At 43.0% G+C, this 16,320-nt stretch overlaps 1 protein-coding gene across 2 annotated transcripts in view; it reads left to right on the top strand.

Annotated features, from left to right (window-relative positions):
- Positions 1–16,320, top strand: part of FBXO11 (F-box protein 11) — a 140,842-nt gene that overhangs the window by 122,870 nt on the left and 1,652 nt on the right. For both annotated transcript variants that reach the window (XM_089676435.1, XM_089676434.1), the window contains exons 20-22: positions 2,216–2,323; positions 12,034–12,142; positions 15,203–15,301. In XM_089676435.1, coding sequence (XP_089532561.1) covers positions 2,216–2,323; positions 12,034–12,142; positions 15,203–15,301 — 316 coding nt within the window. The remainder of the gene's footprint in view (positions 1–2,215; positions 2,324–12,033; positions 12,143–15,202; positions 15,302–16,320) is intronic.

The raw sequence follows: 16,320 nt of genomic DNA, 5'->3' as shown, positions 1-16,320 counted from the left end.
AACCGTGGTGACATGATAGTTGGAGATTGTTGTCTCCCCATTCTGGGATACATGCCCTAGTAGCGTTCAGATGTTTCAGCAACGGTTTGCGGTACTTCTTGCTGGACATTGTAGGTGAGGAGAACTGCAGCTGGGTTGTCCAAAAGACAGACGTCTGTAATCTTGTGTAAAGCATACAATCTGTAGGACCTGTTGTCAAAAGGGGTGGATCTTTGGAAATCCCAGAAAATGTGAATTAGTGTGCCAGCCTGGGTGTCCTATCACAAGCACAACAGGCTGTGTCTGGGGAACATTGATGCCAAATTGGATGGGGTGCAGTACCAGCGTGCCAAAGGTTTGGTATCTGATACATAGTGAAGCCTTATGGGCAAAGAAAAGGATCCAATTCTTTTGATCTTCTGAGAAAGTGGTGTTAGGATCCCTTCAGTTACTTTTTTGTTTTTTTACTACAATATCTGACTTTCCAGTTCCTTGGCACTCAGGGCACTTTGAATGTGGAAATATTACACTGAATGTTTTGGAGCAAGAAGTCTGCATAAGGTTAAAGTAATCCTGTCAATATCCTAAAACTTACTTGTTTATGGAATACCTTAAAGTGGAGTTCCACTCACCCTGTCAAATAAGTCCGCAGCTACAAAAACTGTAGCTGCTGACTTTTAAAAAACAGCCACTTACCTGTCCCTCGGTCCCATGGTGTGTCCCCTGCAGCCCATTTCACCAGCCGTCCTGTATTCCAGGAGGCCGGCATCTTCAGTGTGGGCACCCGGCTGTGACAGCTTGCGGCTTCACAGCCGGGTGCCCACTGCGCATGCGCGAGTAACGCTGTGCTTCATGAATGGTCCCTATAGTCTTCTGGGACCTGTCACATGTCCCAAAAGACTACAGGGAGGGAGGACTCCTTATGCTTCTGATCACCTAGGTGATCGGAACGGAAGTGGGAGCGGGTACTTGTCTAATTCGGGTACCCGCTCCCCCCCGCCCCCCAAATGCGCCAGTCCTTAATGGGGAGCAGTCCTTATAGTGGAACTTCCCCTTTTGGGTGGAGCTCCGCTTTAAAGTGCAAACTGCATATAAAAGGGTTTAAAGATCCAGAGATATAGTTGCTTTAATTATAGGCAAGTCAAAACTTTTTTTTCAGCTTGTCCACTGCCCCTCCCTCATCCCAAGTCTCCTTGAAGGGCTCGTTCTCACGTTCGTCAATACCCTGTGTTTTATGTGGCATTTATTCAGCATTTTTAAAGCCTCATAAGCTGTCTTGAATATTACAGTGGCACCACACAGTGCTGTTCATTCAGGAGTGGTAGCGTTGTCGTGTTAAAAATTAAGCAGCATGTTGATTTCATGAAGTTTCGATGCATGTAAACCGCCTCTACTGCCTCCAGTGGTAATGCTCTGTAACTGCACATTAACAGCAACTATAACATTTCTGTTATGTTTGTTGGTGAAGCATTTATATAGTGTTAACTGGGCAGTTGGGGAGACAGTGGAGGCTCAGAATGCACTGGGAAATGATAGGAAGTGACTGGAGCTGCTCTGTCCTAGTTCTCTGTACAGAGCAGCTGGGTGGTAACACAATCTGCTTCTGTGTGCGGGCAAAAGATTAAATCAGCCAGCAATACTGACAGTGCCAGGTAGGAGCAGAGGCATTGAGCATTGTGGCCAGTGGCAAAGCTTTTTGTTTCTACAAAGCTGGGCTGAACCAAGCAAAGTGTCAGAGTTCAAAGTATATGAATCCATCTTGTAGAGAACTCACAAATGTCTATCACACCACAACCTAACCACGCCCCAAAGTAGGTTACTTCCTCTACATCACTTCCCCTTTAAGCACTCCCCACTAGAAAAGCAGCACTTTCATGGGCATTTATCAAGCATTCTTGAAGCTTTATCAACGCTTCATAAACACAATGAAAACGTGTCATAAACACATCATAAATGCTATAGGCTGGGCATGTGAATGATTAACACACGAGTGAACAAGCCCTAATGGCGTTCTTAAATGTCATTAGTGGCCTCACTGACCAATAGGTGAAAGAGGAACAAACTCAACTTCTACAGGTGAGATTTGGAGCCAAATTCCATTGTCAATTCTGGTTTTGCCTTTTTTTTTTCTTCCTTATTATATGCTTGGTTTGAATTGTACAGGTTTGTAGCAGATTCACATTAGGAAAAACGTTTTTGCTTACAATTTACCTGAAATGTTTTTGTTTCCTTGAAGGTATTGAAATTACAAACCACGCTACTGCGACCCTTGAAGGCAATCAGATATTTAACAACCGCTTTGGAGGGCTATTCTTGGCATCTGGTGTAAATGTTACTATGAAAGGTATTTTCTGCTTCATGTATTTCAGATATGTGCCTGCTATCCCATGAACTATTTGTACTAAATTGTTTAAAGGGTCAGTCCGCTGTTAAGTGATCCTATATATGGGGTTTGGTTGACACACACACACGCACCCACCCTTATGGCTGCTGAGAATTTCATCAGTGAGATCCCCACCATGGATCTTACTAACCTTAGAAATCTTCTCAAACTAGTGAAATGAATGAATCTGACTGTTCCTTCTTTTGCAATCTGTATATTATAAATTAAATTAGGAATCAGGGAGAGTGTGAGTCTTACTCATAAATCTCCAGTAAGTGTGCCAACCTTGAAACTTTGGAGGCTGTCATTCCTTATGTGCTGATGAAAGTGCTTGTACGCCTCTGGTCTGTGATGTCTTTGGAGTATACAGGAGGTGACGTTGGTGTGATGTCAAAACTCCTGCATACTTGTCCAGGGTCAGTGACTTAGAATGAATGGAAACCAGTGTGATGCAGCCAGGCAACCAACTTTTTCAAATGGTAGTCTCCACATGTTTTTCATTGCAGGTTACTTTTAAGCTCCTGGACTTCCGGAGTGCCATGTGAATTTACCAAAATAATAGTTCTAACTGGATTGGCTATTTGAAGTTCTCTTTAGCAGTCAATGTTTCCTCTTTTCACAACCTTCTGGGACAGTTTATAATTCACAGGAGACTGCAGGACCATTCACAAAGCAATGTGTGTGCTTGAACATGCGCAGTGGCAAGCAGGCTGTGGTTCCTCGAGAATCCACAGCTGGCTCCCATATCCAAGATAGCAGCACCGGGCACCTGCAGTAGTAAGAACCCCCTGGCTGCAGGAACGCAGCGCTGGACCACAGGCACTGGTAAGTACCTGTGTGTTTTTTTTTTTTTTTTTTTAAGTTTTTTTTTTTCCCTTTAAGTAAGCAGATACAGTGTAACTGCTGACTTTAAAAAAAAAATCAAGCTGAAGTTCTTTAAGATCACAATTTGAAACTTTCATTTGTTTTTCAGTTTTGATATCATGTGTCAACTAAGTAATGGTAACTATTCACTGTAAACTGACAGCTGTATTCAGTTTAAGTGAAATGAGGGTTACACCAGATTGTTTGCTGTAATATCCCTCTTGTTGCATTTTTATAGACTCCTTTTAAATTAACCTAAAGGTCAAACAGCTGGTCTTCGCACTCATAATACATCATTAATTTTTTTTTTAAACATTGCAGTATACTACACAGTGATTTGAACAGGCTCTGTTTGAAATAATGGATTTCCACATCTGCATTTGTCTTGTGTTAGCAAATAGCATCTGGTGTGAGCTGTCCTTGCAAGAATACAGTGAATATAAAATGTCTACACACACTTGTTAAAATGTCAGGTTTCTGTGATGTAAAAAAATTAGACAAATGTAAATAGATTCAGAACTTTTTCCACCTTTTAATGTGATCTATAAACTGTACAACTCGAATGAACAACAAACTGAAATCTTTTAGGTGGAGGGAAGTAAAAATAAAAATCTAAAACAATATGGTTGCATAAGTGTGCACACCCTTAAACTAATATTTTATTGAAGCACCTTTTGCTTTGATTCCAGCACTCAGTCCTTTTGGGTATGTGTCTATCGGCATGGCACATCGTGACTCGGCAATATTTGCCCGCTCTTCCTTGCAAAAACACTCCAAATCTGTCAGATTGCGAGGACATCTCCTGTGCACAGCCCTCTTCTGATCACCCCACAGATTTCCGATCGGATTCAGGTCTGGGCTCTGGCTGGGCCATTCCAAAACTTTCATCTTCTGGTGAAGCCATTCCTTTGTTGATTTGGATGTATGCTTTGGGTCGTTGTCATGCTGAAAGATGAATTTCCTCTTCATGTTCAGCTTTTTAGCAGAAGCCTGAAGGTTTTGTGCCAATATTGACTGGTATTTGGAACTGTTCATATTTCCCTCTACCTTGATTAAGGCCCCAGTGCTACCACCATACTTCACTGTGGGTATGGTGTTCTTTTGGCGATGTGCAGTGTTGCTTTTGAGTCAGAAAGTTCAACGTTGGTTTCATCAGACCATAAGACATTTTCCCACATGCTTTTGCAAAATTTAGCCGGGCTTGAATGGTTTTTTTTTTTTTTCATAAGAAAAGGCTTCCGTCTAGCCACTCTACCCCATAGCCCAGACATATGAAGAATACGGGAGATTGTTGTCACATGTACCACACAGCCAGTACTTACCAGATATTCTTGCAGCTCCTTTAATGTTGCTGTAGGGCTCTTGTTAGCCTCCCAGACCAGTATTCTTCTTGCCTTTTCATCAATTTTGGAAGGACGTCCAGTTCTTGGTAATGTCACTGTTGCACCATATTTTCTCCACTTGATGATGACTGTCTTCACTGTGTTCCATGGTATATCTAATGCCTTGGAAAATCTTTTGTACCCTTCTCCTGACTGATACCTTTTAACAATGAGATCCCTCTGATGCTTTGGAAGCTCTCTGTGGACTACAGATTTTTCTGTAGGATGTGACTAAGAAAATGTCAGGAAAGACTGAACTGGGGAGTGGCCTGATCATGGTGCTGGGAGACTCCAAGGTGCAGGAGCTCCCGACGCCCACCAAACACTGACAAAAAATGCCCGTGGCCTGCTATACCCCTGCTGGAGGGATCGAGGGGGGGGGGCTTGGATCCCAGAGCTCTCGGTGAGGCAGGAGCTGGTTGCTGGGGGAGCGTCTCGGAGCATTGGAGGCTTGGAGGGAAGAGAGGAGGAAGCACCTGAGCTGTGAAGGACTCCTGTGGAGGCTGTCCACACAAGGCCTGCACTGAGCAAGCAGGCTGGCTGGAAGTCACTCTGTACCATCAGGAGATACCAGAGGACATAGGATTCATCTGGATTCAGGACACCCTGAGTGCCCTCTCAGACCTCCTCTCGGGTGATACCACAACCTGGGATACAAGACCCCAATGGGGGCAGAAGAGAACACCACACAGAAACACAGACCCAGAACTTCAGGCTCGGAAGGGATGGTGAGTTGCCATGGGCAACGTCAAGAAATTGAAAGCCTGTTACTGTTTTCTGCTGCTAAGTAGTTTGTATATCTGAGTTGTGGGGCTGGAGTAGAAGATTAAGGAATCGGGGTATCTCAGGGGCCAAGCATTGCTACAAATAATATATGCGCTATAAATGATATTCAAGACTGTTAAAACTTCTGGAGACAGGCTCCCTGTCCACCGGTGGGAGCGCGTGCTTGTGGTCTGATGGACAGCGCTCTTCTGCCAACAGCTGAGGCGTTACCTGCTGGTGTGTGAGGGCAGAAATAGACACAGGAGGAAGGCTTTTCATTGGTGCGCTGCATATGAGCTGTGGGAGATCTCCTCCTGATGAAGTCACATGATATGACGTAACACATAGGGTGCGCTGATGACCTCAGGCCGTAACCACATGCTGCCATTTTGGATAAGGGATTTCTGCACACTTCTTACAGCAAACACTGTATAGTTATCCATCCGTGATACACTGGAGAGAGATTGATACAGGAGGAAGGAGACCTCTGGAGGGGAAAAAGGGAGATACCTATCCATCCATCCATTCCTGACAAGCATCAGTCACATTCATTGCAGAGACCCCAGGTGGATTAAGATCTAATTACAACCATCTATTTGCCATTCAGAAAACCCCATACAGGAGGATTATGTCATCAGTCCTGTAAGGACAAAAAGCCAGTTTTGCCTACTTAGGCAAAACTTAAGGTGAGCGCATATTAAGACCACACTGCACTTGGATTGTGGGAGTAGCATTTCACCATTGTAATTCACATTGGAAGAGGACTTTTTATGTGCACATATTTATTGATTTTTGCTCACTATTAGATTTCACAAATGATCACAAGCACAATCATGTTTTATCATTTGTATATGAGGTTATAGGCAATAGATGATCAATTCCTGCATCATATATTATATTTTATATGGTAAATTTTATTGTTTAATTTTCATTTATTTATATTGTTTATCAATTGATTTGGAAATCATAACACAAATTATTACAGATAATTTATATAGGAGCACGGCACTATTGGTATATTTATCTTTTAGTCACAGAACACTGTTTAATGAGTTGGTGTGAGTGCCAGCGAACCACAGGTGTATTACATTTTGTTCGTCACTGCATATAGACAATCAATTGGAATATCTTAGACTCTCATCATAGTAGCTCACAAGTATATATATGTTTCATTATTGCAAACATGAGGAGTAGATCCACTAAGGGTGGGGGAGAAAGAACACTAATCCAGTGCAAATACTAGCACAATAAAGAAATACGACACAATGTTTAGAAAAACACCAGGAAGGAGAGAGAAAACATGATGGGGAGCATTCCAGACTGTCATTTGGAGTTCGGGAAGATCAGACTAATGAAACAATAAATATTGATAGTATAAATGATCAAAACGCTCCCGAACAAGGAGTTATATTACAAATCCCTACAAAAAAAGAGATGGAAATGCTTGCAAAACTGGATATTTTCTATGAAAAAGGAAATGGCGGTGATCCATAAAGATCTTGGACGAATGTTGTCAAGAGTGGAAGAAGTGGAGGAGAAAATGGAGACTGGAGACACAGGCTCAGCAAATATGTAACCTGGAAATGCAGTTGGATGAGATGCGGGGGGAACAGAGGAGGCTTTCATACTAACTGGAGGACCAAGAAAACAGAGAGAAGAAATAATTTAAGGATCAGGGACCTCCCAGAAGATGTGCATGAAGAGGACCTCCTGGAAAAAGTAAACAAAGTGTTCAATCCTTTGCTAGGCAGAACAGTCACAGATCCTCTGAAGATTCAGAACTCACAGATTAAGACGTCCATCAGGAGTAGCATCAGATGCCTCTAGAGATGTGTGTTTCCATGATTATGAGGATAGAGAAAAAAGTATGGAACAAGCTGCGGGAGATCCCAGAGTTGAAATATGGAGAAACGGACCTACAAGTCTTTGCAGACATTTCTTCTGAGACACTAGCTAGAACGAGATTGCTGAAACCCTTATTGGATCAAATGAAGGAAAAATAATTCAATATAACTGGGGATTTCCAACTTGTCTGATCGGGTGGAAAGATGGGAAATCGGCAAGGCTAAGATTCCCAGAAGAACTTAGTGACTTCTTTGAAAAATTAGAACTGCAGAATATGGGAATTGTGGGGTGGACAGATGGGTCAAATTAAAGGGAAAGGCCAAAAAAAGAGAAGTGTCTGTCTGTCAGTGAATAAAAAGAGAAGGTAGACTAAATGGGGGGAGGTGAGTGGGGGGGGGGTTAGTGGGAGAGGGATAGGGGGTAATGGGGGATTAATTGCTGTCCTCGTTCCCCCCCTCTGCCCCTCCCCACCTCTCCTGTGTTTTTTGTAGCAGATTTTTGTGTATGATAAGTAGGGCTGGTGGGGCGTCAGGAGGCCAAACAGAAATTCAAACCTCTAAACCCCATGTTGAGAGTGGGGAGTAGGAGCAGGTGTCCATGTTCAGAGTTTTACCCCAATTTAGGAATCGCCAGTGGGGGAATCTAACTTCAGATTCCAGGGCAACATATAGGCCACAGGTTTTTTTAGTAAGGGCATGGGTGGGTGGAAGTGGGGGCGAGGGGAAGGGGTGTGGGGGGGAGTTGGGGGAGGGGTGGGATTGGAGGAAGGTCCATGAGATGGGTAGTCTATAGAAGAAAAAAAAAACAGAAATATTAGTTATGAGCCTGATTTAATTTAATGACGTGAAAATTTTAAATTCTCCTAATAAGACATAAGATACCTTTAAGTCCACCAACTCTCTACAGAGGTGTTCTTACAAGAGACATACTTATATGATACTAATGTCAAAATACACTCAAGTTATTACCCTACTTGGTATTATGCGGACTTACCAATAAGGAGGGCTAAAGGTGTAGCGATCAGGTTCTCAAACGCTGGCTTTGATGTGGAGGAGAGATTGGTGAACCCAGAGGGACGATTTCTATGTTTAAGAGGGAAAATGTGGGGACAAAGTTATACCTTGGTTAATATTTATTGCCCGAATCAAAATCCATAGGTTTTTTTTTTGTATGAAGTGTTGGGGAAAGTTGCAGAGTTTAAAAGGGGAACTCTGGTTTTGGCAGGATATTTTAATTTTTGTCTTGATCCATGGATGGATATGTCCTCGAACGCGCAGAGGAGGAAAAAAAAATTAATGTTGAAAAAGAGGTTATATCAAAGTCATGGAGGATAAAAGAGATTATACCTTCTTCTCCCTTGCGCATAGATCTTACTCACGGTTGGATTATATTATGATCAGCATAGACAATTGGATTCATTGGTTAAATCCAATATAGAAGTTAGTCTCGCCGTGACAGGAGCATGGCCCTAGATAGACATAAAGGTAGGAGGAGAAGGGAACAAAAGGGCAATGTGAAGATTGAATGAGATGCTTATACAGAACCCTGAAGTAGAGAGGAGGTTAAGGGAAGAGATAGAACAATTTTTTTTTCTGCTGAATGAAACCAGGGAAGTCTCTGTGGCCACCATTTGGGAAGCACATAAGGCGTACATGAGGGGAATCTTGATAGCTGCAGGAACTACAAAAAAAAAAAAAGAATGGGAAGGCAAAATTTAAGGAGGTGATGGATGAGCTATATAGGTTAGAACAGGCACATAAAAAGAGACATAACTGAGGTTTATTCGAAGATTATACTTAAGAGGAGTTAAGACCTACTGGAACAGGGGTCAAGGAAGATCTTTAATAGGGTTTCAAATGAAAGATACCAGTGGGGGAATAAGCCAGGAAAATATTTGATGAAAAAAGAAATCAAAGTATTATATTGAAAACAATTTAAAGATGAAAAAGGAGATCTGGTATATTCCACCACTGATATTGCTGAAACGTTCCAAAAATTTTATAGTAGGTCCTATGATGTAAAACCTAGGAACACGAAAGTTTCAGAGAAAAAAAGAGGAATCGAGAAGAATTTTTAAATGCGGCAGACCTCCCAAAAATATCAAATTAAAAATTAGTATTGTTAGAACAAGGGATATCCCAAGAGGAAATTAAAATGGCCCTGAAGAATACAGTAGGAGGGAAAAGTCCAGGACCCGATGACGGTGGGTTATTACAAAAAGTTTGGAGACTTGCTGGTCCCTAAACTTTGCATATATATGAACGCCTTAGGAGAGGGAATGGGAATAAGAGCAGAATCGCTGCAAGCGCATATAACTATCATGTTAAAAGAAGGAAAAGATAGTTTACAATGTGTCAGCTATAGACCTATATCACTACTAAATACAGACACAAAAACCATTCGCGAAGGTGCTAGCTACGAGGTTAAGAGAGTTGATGCCGGAATGGATACATTCGGATCAGGTGGGTTTTGTCCCAGGAAGGGAAGGAGAGGGATGATGGTTGGAGAACATTGCTTCTTGAGAAAAGCTGTCAACAACTTTATTGTTGATCGATGCCGAAAAAGCATTTGGGTAGATTGGGGGTTTATGATAGATACTCTAGAGGCCTTGGGAATAGGGACTAAGATGATGAGTTGGATAAAGGAGCTTTATAATGGTCCATCCGCAGCAGTGAAGGTAAATGGGATATTGTCAGTTAAAACCTTTTGTTGCGAAGTTGCCCCAACCACTGAGGATGGCGAAGGACATGCTCCCGTTTGAAAAGATGCTGGTTTCCAGGATGGCGCCAAGGCATGCTACTTCTGGGATATATAAGATTCTTGTTGAATTGGGGGAGCGGGTCCTCTGCTGTTCTTAGAGAACTGGGTAAGGGAACTGGGAACAAAAATGAATGAATCACAGAAAAGTAAAATGTTTAAATTAACACAAGGGGCGATTAATATGAACACAGTTGAAATGAATTATAAATGTTTAACGAGGTGGTATTTGACACCGAATGTTGTACATAAACAATGAATAGAGGTCTCACTGTTATGTTGGAGGGGATGTGGAATTAAGGGAACAATGGCACATATATGGTGGGAGTGTCCAAAAATACAGGTGTTTTGGCAAGATGTCATCCAGTTCATACAAGAGATACTGGGGACAACTATACAGAAGGATCCGTGGGTGTGTTTGTTTTATAGGACAGAAGCATCAGCAAAGCAGTATAAAAACAGTATATTGTACCACCTAATCAGTGCGGCTAAAGGGCTTATTTCAAAATTCTGGTGGTCACAGGAGCCTCCAACAACGAGGGTCTGGTTAGACAGGGTGGAATATATAAATAGGATGGAGGAACTATACTATAGACGAAGGTAATATGAACAAATTTAGGAAGGATTGGGGAAGATATGACTTCAAGGCATCTGGAAAATATATCGAAGTAATGGAAGGTCCAGGGATCTGATTTGAAGTTGGAGAATAAAGGGAATGATCTGTAAGGCAATAGCATGAATAAGGAGAAGGGAAAAGAAAGGCTGGAGGGAAAGGAATAATAGTAAGAAAAAGGGAGAGTTGGAAGTGAGGGTCAAGGAGAAAGATCATAGGTATAGAATGGAAAGTTGGAAAGAGAAGGGAAGAGCTAAATGGACCTGGGTAACTTATTAGGGGGTTTGAGTGAGGGGGGGGGGGGGGGGGGTTGTGGGGAGGTGGGATTGCTAAATTTTAGGAGAATGGTTGACTCCTATTTTACATGATTTTGAATGTGATTGCTTCATTCTGAACACAGCTACATCCCCAGTTATAAGAGGGTGTGCACACTGCAGCCACATTTTAGTTTTTTATGTTTACTTCTGCCCCCCCCCTAAAAGATTTCAGTTTGTTTTTCAATTGAGTTGTACAGTTTATAGGTCACTTTAAAGGTGGAAAAAGTTCTAAAATTATTTATCTTTGTCTAATTTTTTTACATCACAGAATCCTAGGGGTGTGTAGACCTTTTATATCCACTGTACATTCTCATTTTATCTGTCAGACTGAGATGGGTCCAGAATGGTTTGTAATCTAAAGTGACTTATGTGAAAGACCTGTTGGTAGCAATAAAGAAATGCTGTGTCTTATCTGTATACATAGGTTCCCTGTTGGTAGGGATATTTTGCAATGCATTCATATTATGTAATTGAACAAATAGTGGTCTTTCTAGGTATCCTTTCCCTGGCTTCAAATGCCTGGTAACGGCGTAATCAGACACAGCAATATGATAGGAAAGCTGTTCCAAAAATGCACATAAATTATAGTTTTTCTAATATCTTACAGATGCTTAAAAAGGTTCTACAGTCTGTTAAAAAAAAAAAAAAAAGCTACAAATGCTATAGCTGCTGACTTTTACTATAAGGACACTTACCTGTCCAGGAATCCAGCGCTGTCCTCACCCAAGCCTGTTCTTCACCAGCCTGTGGGTCCCCAGCACCGGCATGTCTAGTGTTGAAAGCCGGCTGTGACCGCTTGCAGCTTCCCACTATGCAAGTGCAAGTTGCACTGTGCTCTGTGAATGGTCCCGCAGCCTCTTGGAACTTGTGACGTGTCTCAAAAGGTTTTGGGGGGGGTAACTTTCAGTGGAAGTGATTCCAGCGGTCGTGGGAACGGGTCCCCCCCAAGCAGAACATCCCGTTTAGGGTGAAGTTTCAAAGTCCCACTTTAAGTCTGTGTGTTGTCTCTGGTTCTCACTCTCTCGGCTACATTTTTTTTTTTTTTTCTCTGAAAAAATGTGTCTCGGATGGCTGAACATGGACTTTTCTAGTGTCGTAAATTAATTGTATTTCACAATATTCTTTCAGATAACAAAATAATGAACAATCAAGATGCTATAGAAAAAGCAGTCACTAGAGGCCAGTGTCTGTACAAGATTTCAAGTTATACCAGCTACCCAATGCACGATTTCTACAGGTAAATCTTGCCATTCCCAGACCCTGTAATGGAATGAGAACTCCAGGAGTGAGTGGTTTTCCACACTTTGGGCAGTGTGAGAATGACCAGTCACTGCAGGCTGAGCTAATGCTCAGACCACACTGGACTGGATGTTGCGGGGATAGTCTGCTGGTGATCTTTCGGCACTGGGTTCCACGTAATGCAATTTCCAGACCCATTTTCTGATAAGGTAGCCGCAGAGCACTTTTCAGGTCCAGGGCCTCTGGCATTGCCTCAGTGTTTGCCCTGTCTCTGAGGACTTGCTGCACAAGTAGGCTGTTCAAGCCGAGCACCTGGGGCTACCTCATTTGCATAGGTCGCTGGGCTTTTAAATGCCACCATTTGTTTCTTGAAAAAGGGGTTAACACTGTGGGACTGGGTACTGACAACATCCACTGGGATGGAGTTTCATGGTCTTCCAAGCATACAGAATCGAGGAAGCATCTTCCTGATGCTGCTCCTGCTTGCTAACCTTGCTTCATACCCTGAGCTTAAAGCCAAGTTAAATCCAAAAACAAAAATGTATTCAATTGCAGCTCACCAATTCTAGGCTGTGGTGGCTGCTCTATTTTTTTTCCCGTTTATTTGCACCTGGTGATCCATCCATTTTATATTTTATTTTAACCACTTGATCCCCCGGGCCATTTGACCATTCTCACATACATGAACAGCACCCCTTGTGATGGCATGGTCAGTAACAGGTACTCTTTATTGAGTGATCTGGTGTCTATTAGACCCCAGATCTCTCCTCTGCCCTCCAAATGCAGATCAGTTTAATTGGCTGCTTCACCTGGCCGGTAACAGGCAGTAACCAAAGAATTGAAACTCAATTTCATTACGGGCTGCATCAACAGTATATTGGCCTCAAAGGGATGGTTGTATCTGGGGTGCGCTATGTACGGAGCGCAGGTTTCAAGATTACACTTTGAGTTAAAGAGTGCAGTTCCAGGGGTGCCCTATGCACCAAGTATAGGAGTGTGCTATGTATAGAGTGCAGTTTCAGGGGTGCCCTGTGCACAGAGTATAGGGGTGTTCTAGTACAGAGTGGGGGGCGGCTAGGAGAGGAGCAGTGTATACAGAGAGTCTCCCTCACTGGCTGTTGCTATGTCACTGCCGGTTTTTCTTCACTATAGCTCAGAGAAGGAGCTGTCATACGAGAGGGGGGCTAAAGGAAACAAAGGGGCGGGGTCATCCAATGACATTACCCAGTGACCTCGTCCCTTTGTTTCATTTAGCACCTGGGAAGAGTGACAGCTCATTCTCTGAGCTATAGCGAAGAAAGAAAAAAAAAAAAGCTGGTAATTAAATTTAAAAACCGGCACCGCCATATAGCGCCCCACGTCTGCAGTACACAGTCCCCTGTATCAGCTACATTTTTCTCTTATCAGCAAAATGCCGATAGGGCTATTTTCAGCTGATATGTTTGAGCGGCCAACATTTCTGTGCATCCCTACCTTTAGCATTTTGGGACACCCAAAAGCAGTCCAGCTGAAGACTTCTTGTGCCTTTTTAGACTTGACTTTGCTGCCTTCCCCTATTTTATATTGTGCCGTGATATTGTACAGTACTGTATAAAAAAAAGTGTTGGTACTTTCATCTTTTACACCAATCACCATCCCTTTCAGAGCAATTGTATTTACCCCTTCTAAAAATCTCATCCATCCCTTAATATACCAAAAATCGTTTCTCAGAGGCAATGCGGTCATGCACTGTACACGACCTTATTTTGCGCTGCATCAGGCGGTGTTTCATTCAGTTTTGCACCAGTGCCATTGCTGCAGTATGTAGACACAACTACACGCTGTATAAATAGATGAATGGAAGAGACTCAAAAACCGTGCCGTGATTGACAACTAGAACACATCAGGATTTTAAATTGTCAGATTACTGTGCAATGTGCTGCCTAGGTCTGATGTATCTAAAGCTTTCTCTCAACATTTTTATCCTAACAATTTTGAGATCTTCAGAACCCCTTCAAAAACCAGTTTGGGGGGGGCGCGAGCGAGAATGTCATTCTCTCAGCGATCATTGGTGTCATGCCACTGGCTCAACCAAGTTGCTTTTTACCCTAGAACAGTGGTTCTCAACCTTCCTAATGCCGTGACCCTTTAATACAGTTCCTCATGTTGTGGTGACCCCCCAACCATAAAATTATTTACCCAGTAATTATAATTCATGAGTGTCGTTTTACCTCCAATACTGCTGCTTTCAACACAGTAGCTGCTTTTTACACATCGGAAATGTGTTTTCTGATGGTCTTAGGGGACCCCTGTGAAAGGGTCGTTTGACCCCCAAAGGGGTCGCGACCCACAGGTTGAGAACCACTGCCCTAGAACAAGGCAGGTGCCATTAGATGGGAGGTTAGTCGAGCAGAGCTCAAACCCCTAGCAAGCTCTGGAGGAACCAATTCTGAATGTATGGTCTAAAGCAGTGATGGCAAACTGTATAGAGACTGAGTGCCCAAACTAAAACCCACTCCTTTATCGCAAAGTGCAAACACTGCCTGTATATAAAACCTGAATACTGAGGGTTTAGTTTAGAAAAACAACCCCATACATTAACATCTTTTGTCTTGAAAGAAAAACACAACAGCTTCCACTGGCCACCAGCGCAAGGGGGGCAAAGTTTCACTGACCACTAGCACAAAGCTAAAATCTTGTGTTAATAAAAAGAAATGTATTAAAACTCACAGCCAGTCCAATTTTATATATATATATATATATATATCTCCTTATCTCTCCTTGGCAGCGCACTGACCGGCCATACGAAAGCTCACGAGTTGCGACTAGTGAGTCCTTTCTGAGCATTCGCATGGCCCCTATGTGCTCTGTTATCCCATGGTTAGCTGCTGGGGTGACCTGAGGGTTCTGCGTGTCCACTGCGGCATGGGTGCTATAGGTTCACCACCACCGATTTTAAAGGAACCATTGTACTCACCAAGCACGTTAGGGGCTTTGAATATGTTTTAGAGAATCGTTGTGATGCTGAACTGCAGTAACACTGAATTGATTGAACAGAATGATCTTCTTGCTTTATTAGATGTCACACCTGCAACACAACAGACCGCAATGCCATCTGTGTGAACTGCATTAAGAAATGTCACCAAGGACATGATGTAGAGTTTATTAGGCATGATAGGTGAGTTTAAAAATAAACAATTATTATTTTTTTGTGTGTGTGTGTGTGGGGGGGGTTGTCTAAACCTGGGGTGCTCAGCCTTTCAAATAGTGTGGGGCACTTAAGTGATTGGTAACCGCTCGTGGGCCACAATGAAATGGTTCAGAATTTTGGACTTTTATTTTGAATAGCATAATGCATTTTTTTTTCTTTCCTGCAGCCTCTAAATGCCAACAGCAGCGAGAGGAGGAGAAGCTGGCTTTTGGCAGGTGCAGGAGGAAAACGGAGAGGATCAGTTCCTGTATATGCCATCCTTCCTGTCCAAGTGTAAGACAGAATGTGACAGGGAGCCACATGGGCCCCCTGCAGCATAGGGTGGTATCCCATTGAGACCCCTGTCACTACACCAGTAGTAAAAACATCTCAACTATGGGGTTTTACCGCCTCCCAAATTTGCTGTCCTGAGCCCCCTATAGGGCCTTCACACTGATGTGCTGTGATTTACCTGCATTGCACCTGTGCTTTGCCATTGAGTTCTATCATATCTTGCGGGTGTGATGCACTTTCTGAAAGCACACTATACCCGCAGGATATAATATAGAAGTCTATGGCTGAGTTGGCCAACCTGCAGGAAAGCCACATGTGCACTGCACCCGCAGATCGATATGGAAGCAGTCTCATACTAGTTAACCCTTTTATAGGTTCTATTATGCCCATTACAAAAGAACAGTGCATGTTATACTGACCCCCCCCCCCCAATCAAATATATTTGCGTCTGGCAGCGCTCTCTAGGCTGCTACAATGGTTCCGGGTGAAGACTTGGCATCACGTCACCCGGGACAGGAGCTGAGGCTACAGCAGAAGCATCGGCTTACGCGGCCCCTGCTGCCAGCTCTGCGCACTCTGATGCTCTGGGATGGCAGGTCGGCAAGCCCAGATTGATCAAGGGGTTGCCACCACTGGGCATGTGCGTCCTGGTTTGAGGTTGAGCACCCCTGGTGTGAATTGTTAGGATTGGTTTTTCTAACGCTCTCATTTCC

Source organism: Staurois parvus, unplaced genomic scaffold, assembly GCF_062004578.1.
Source record: "Staurois parvus isolate SC_StPar_1 unplaced genomic scaffold, SC_StPar_1.0 ptg000169l, whole genome shotgun sequence".
In the NCBI taxonomy this organism is placed as follows: domain Eukaryota; kingdom Metazoa; phylum Chordata; class Amphibia; order Anura; family Ranidae; genus Staurois; species Staurois parvus.
The sequence above is the reverse complement of the archived record's forward strand: the minus strand, read 5'-3'. Positions and strand labels throughout refer to the sequence as shown.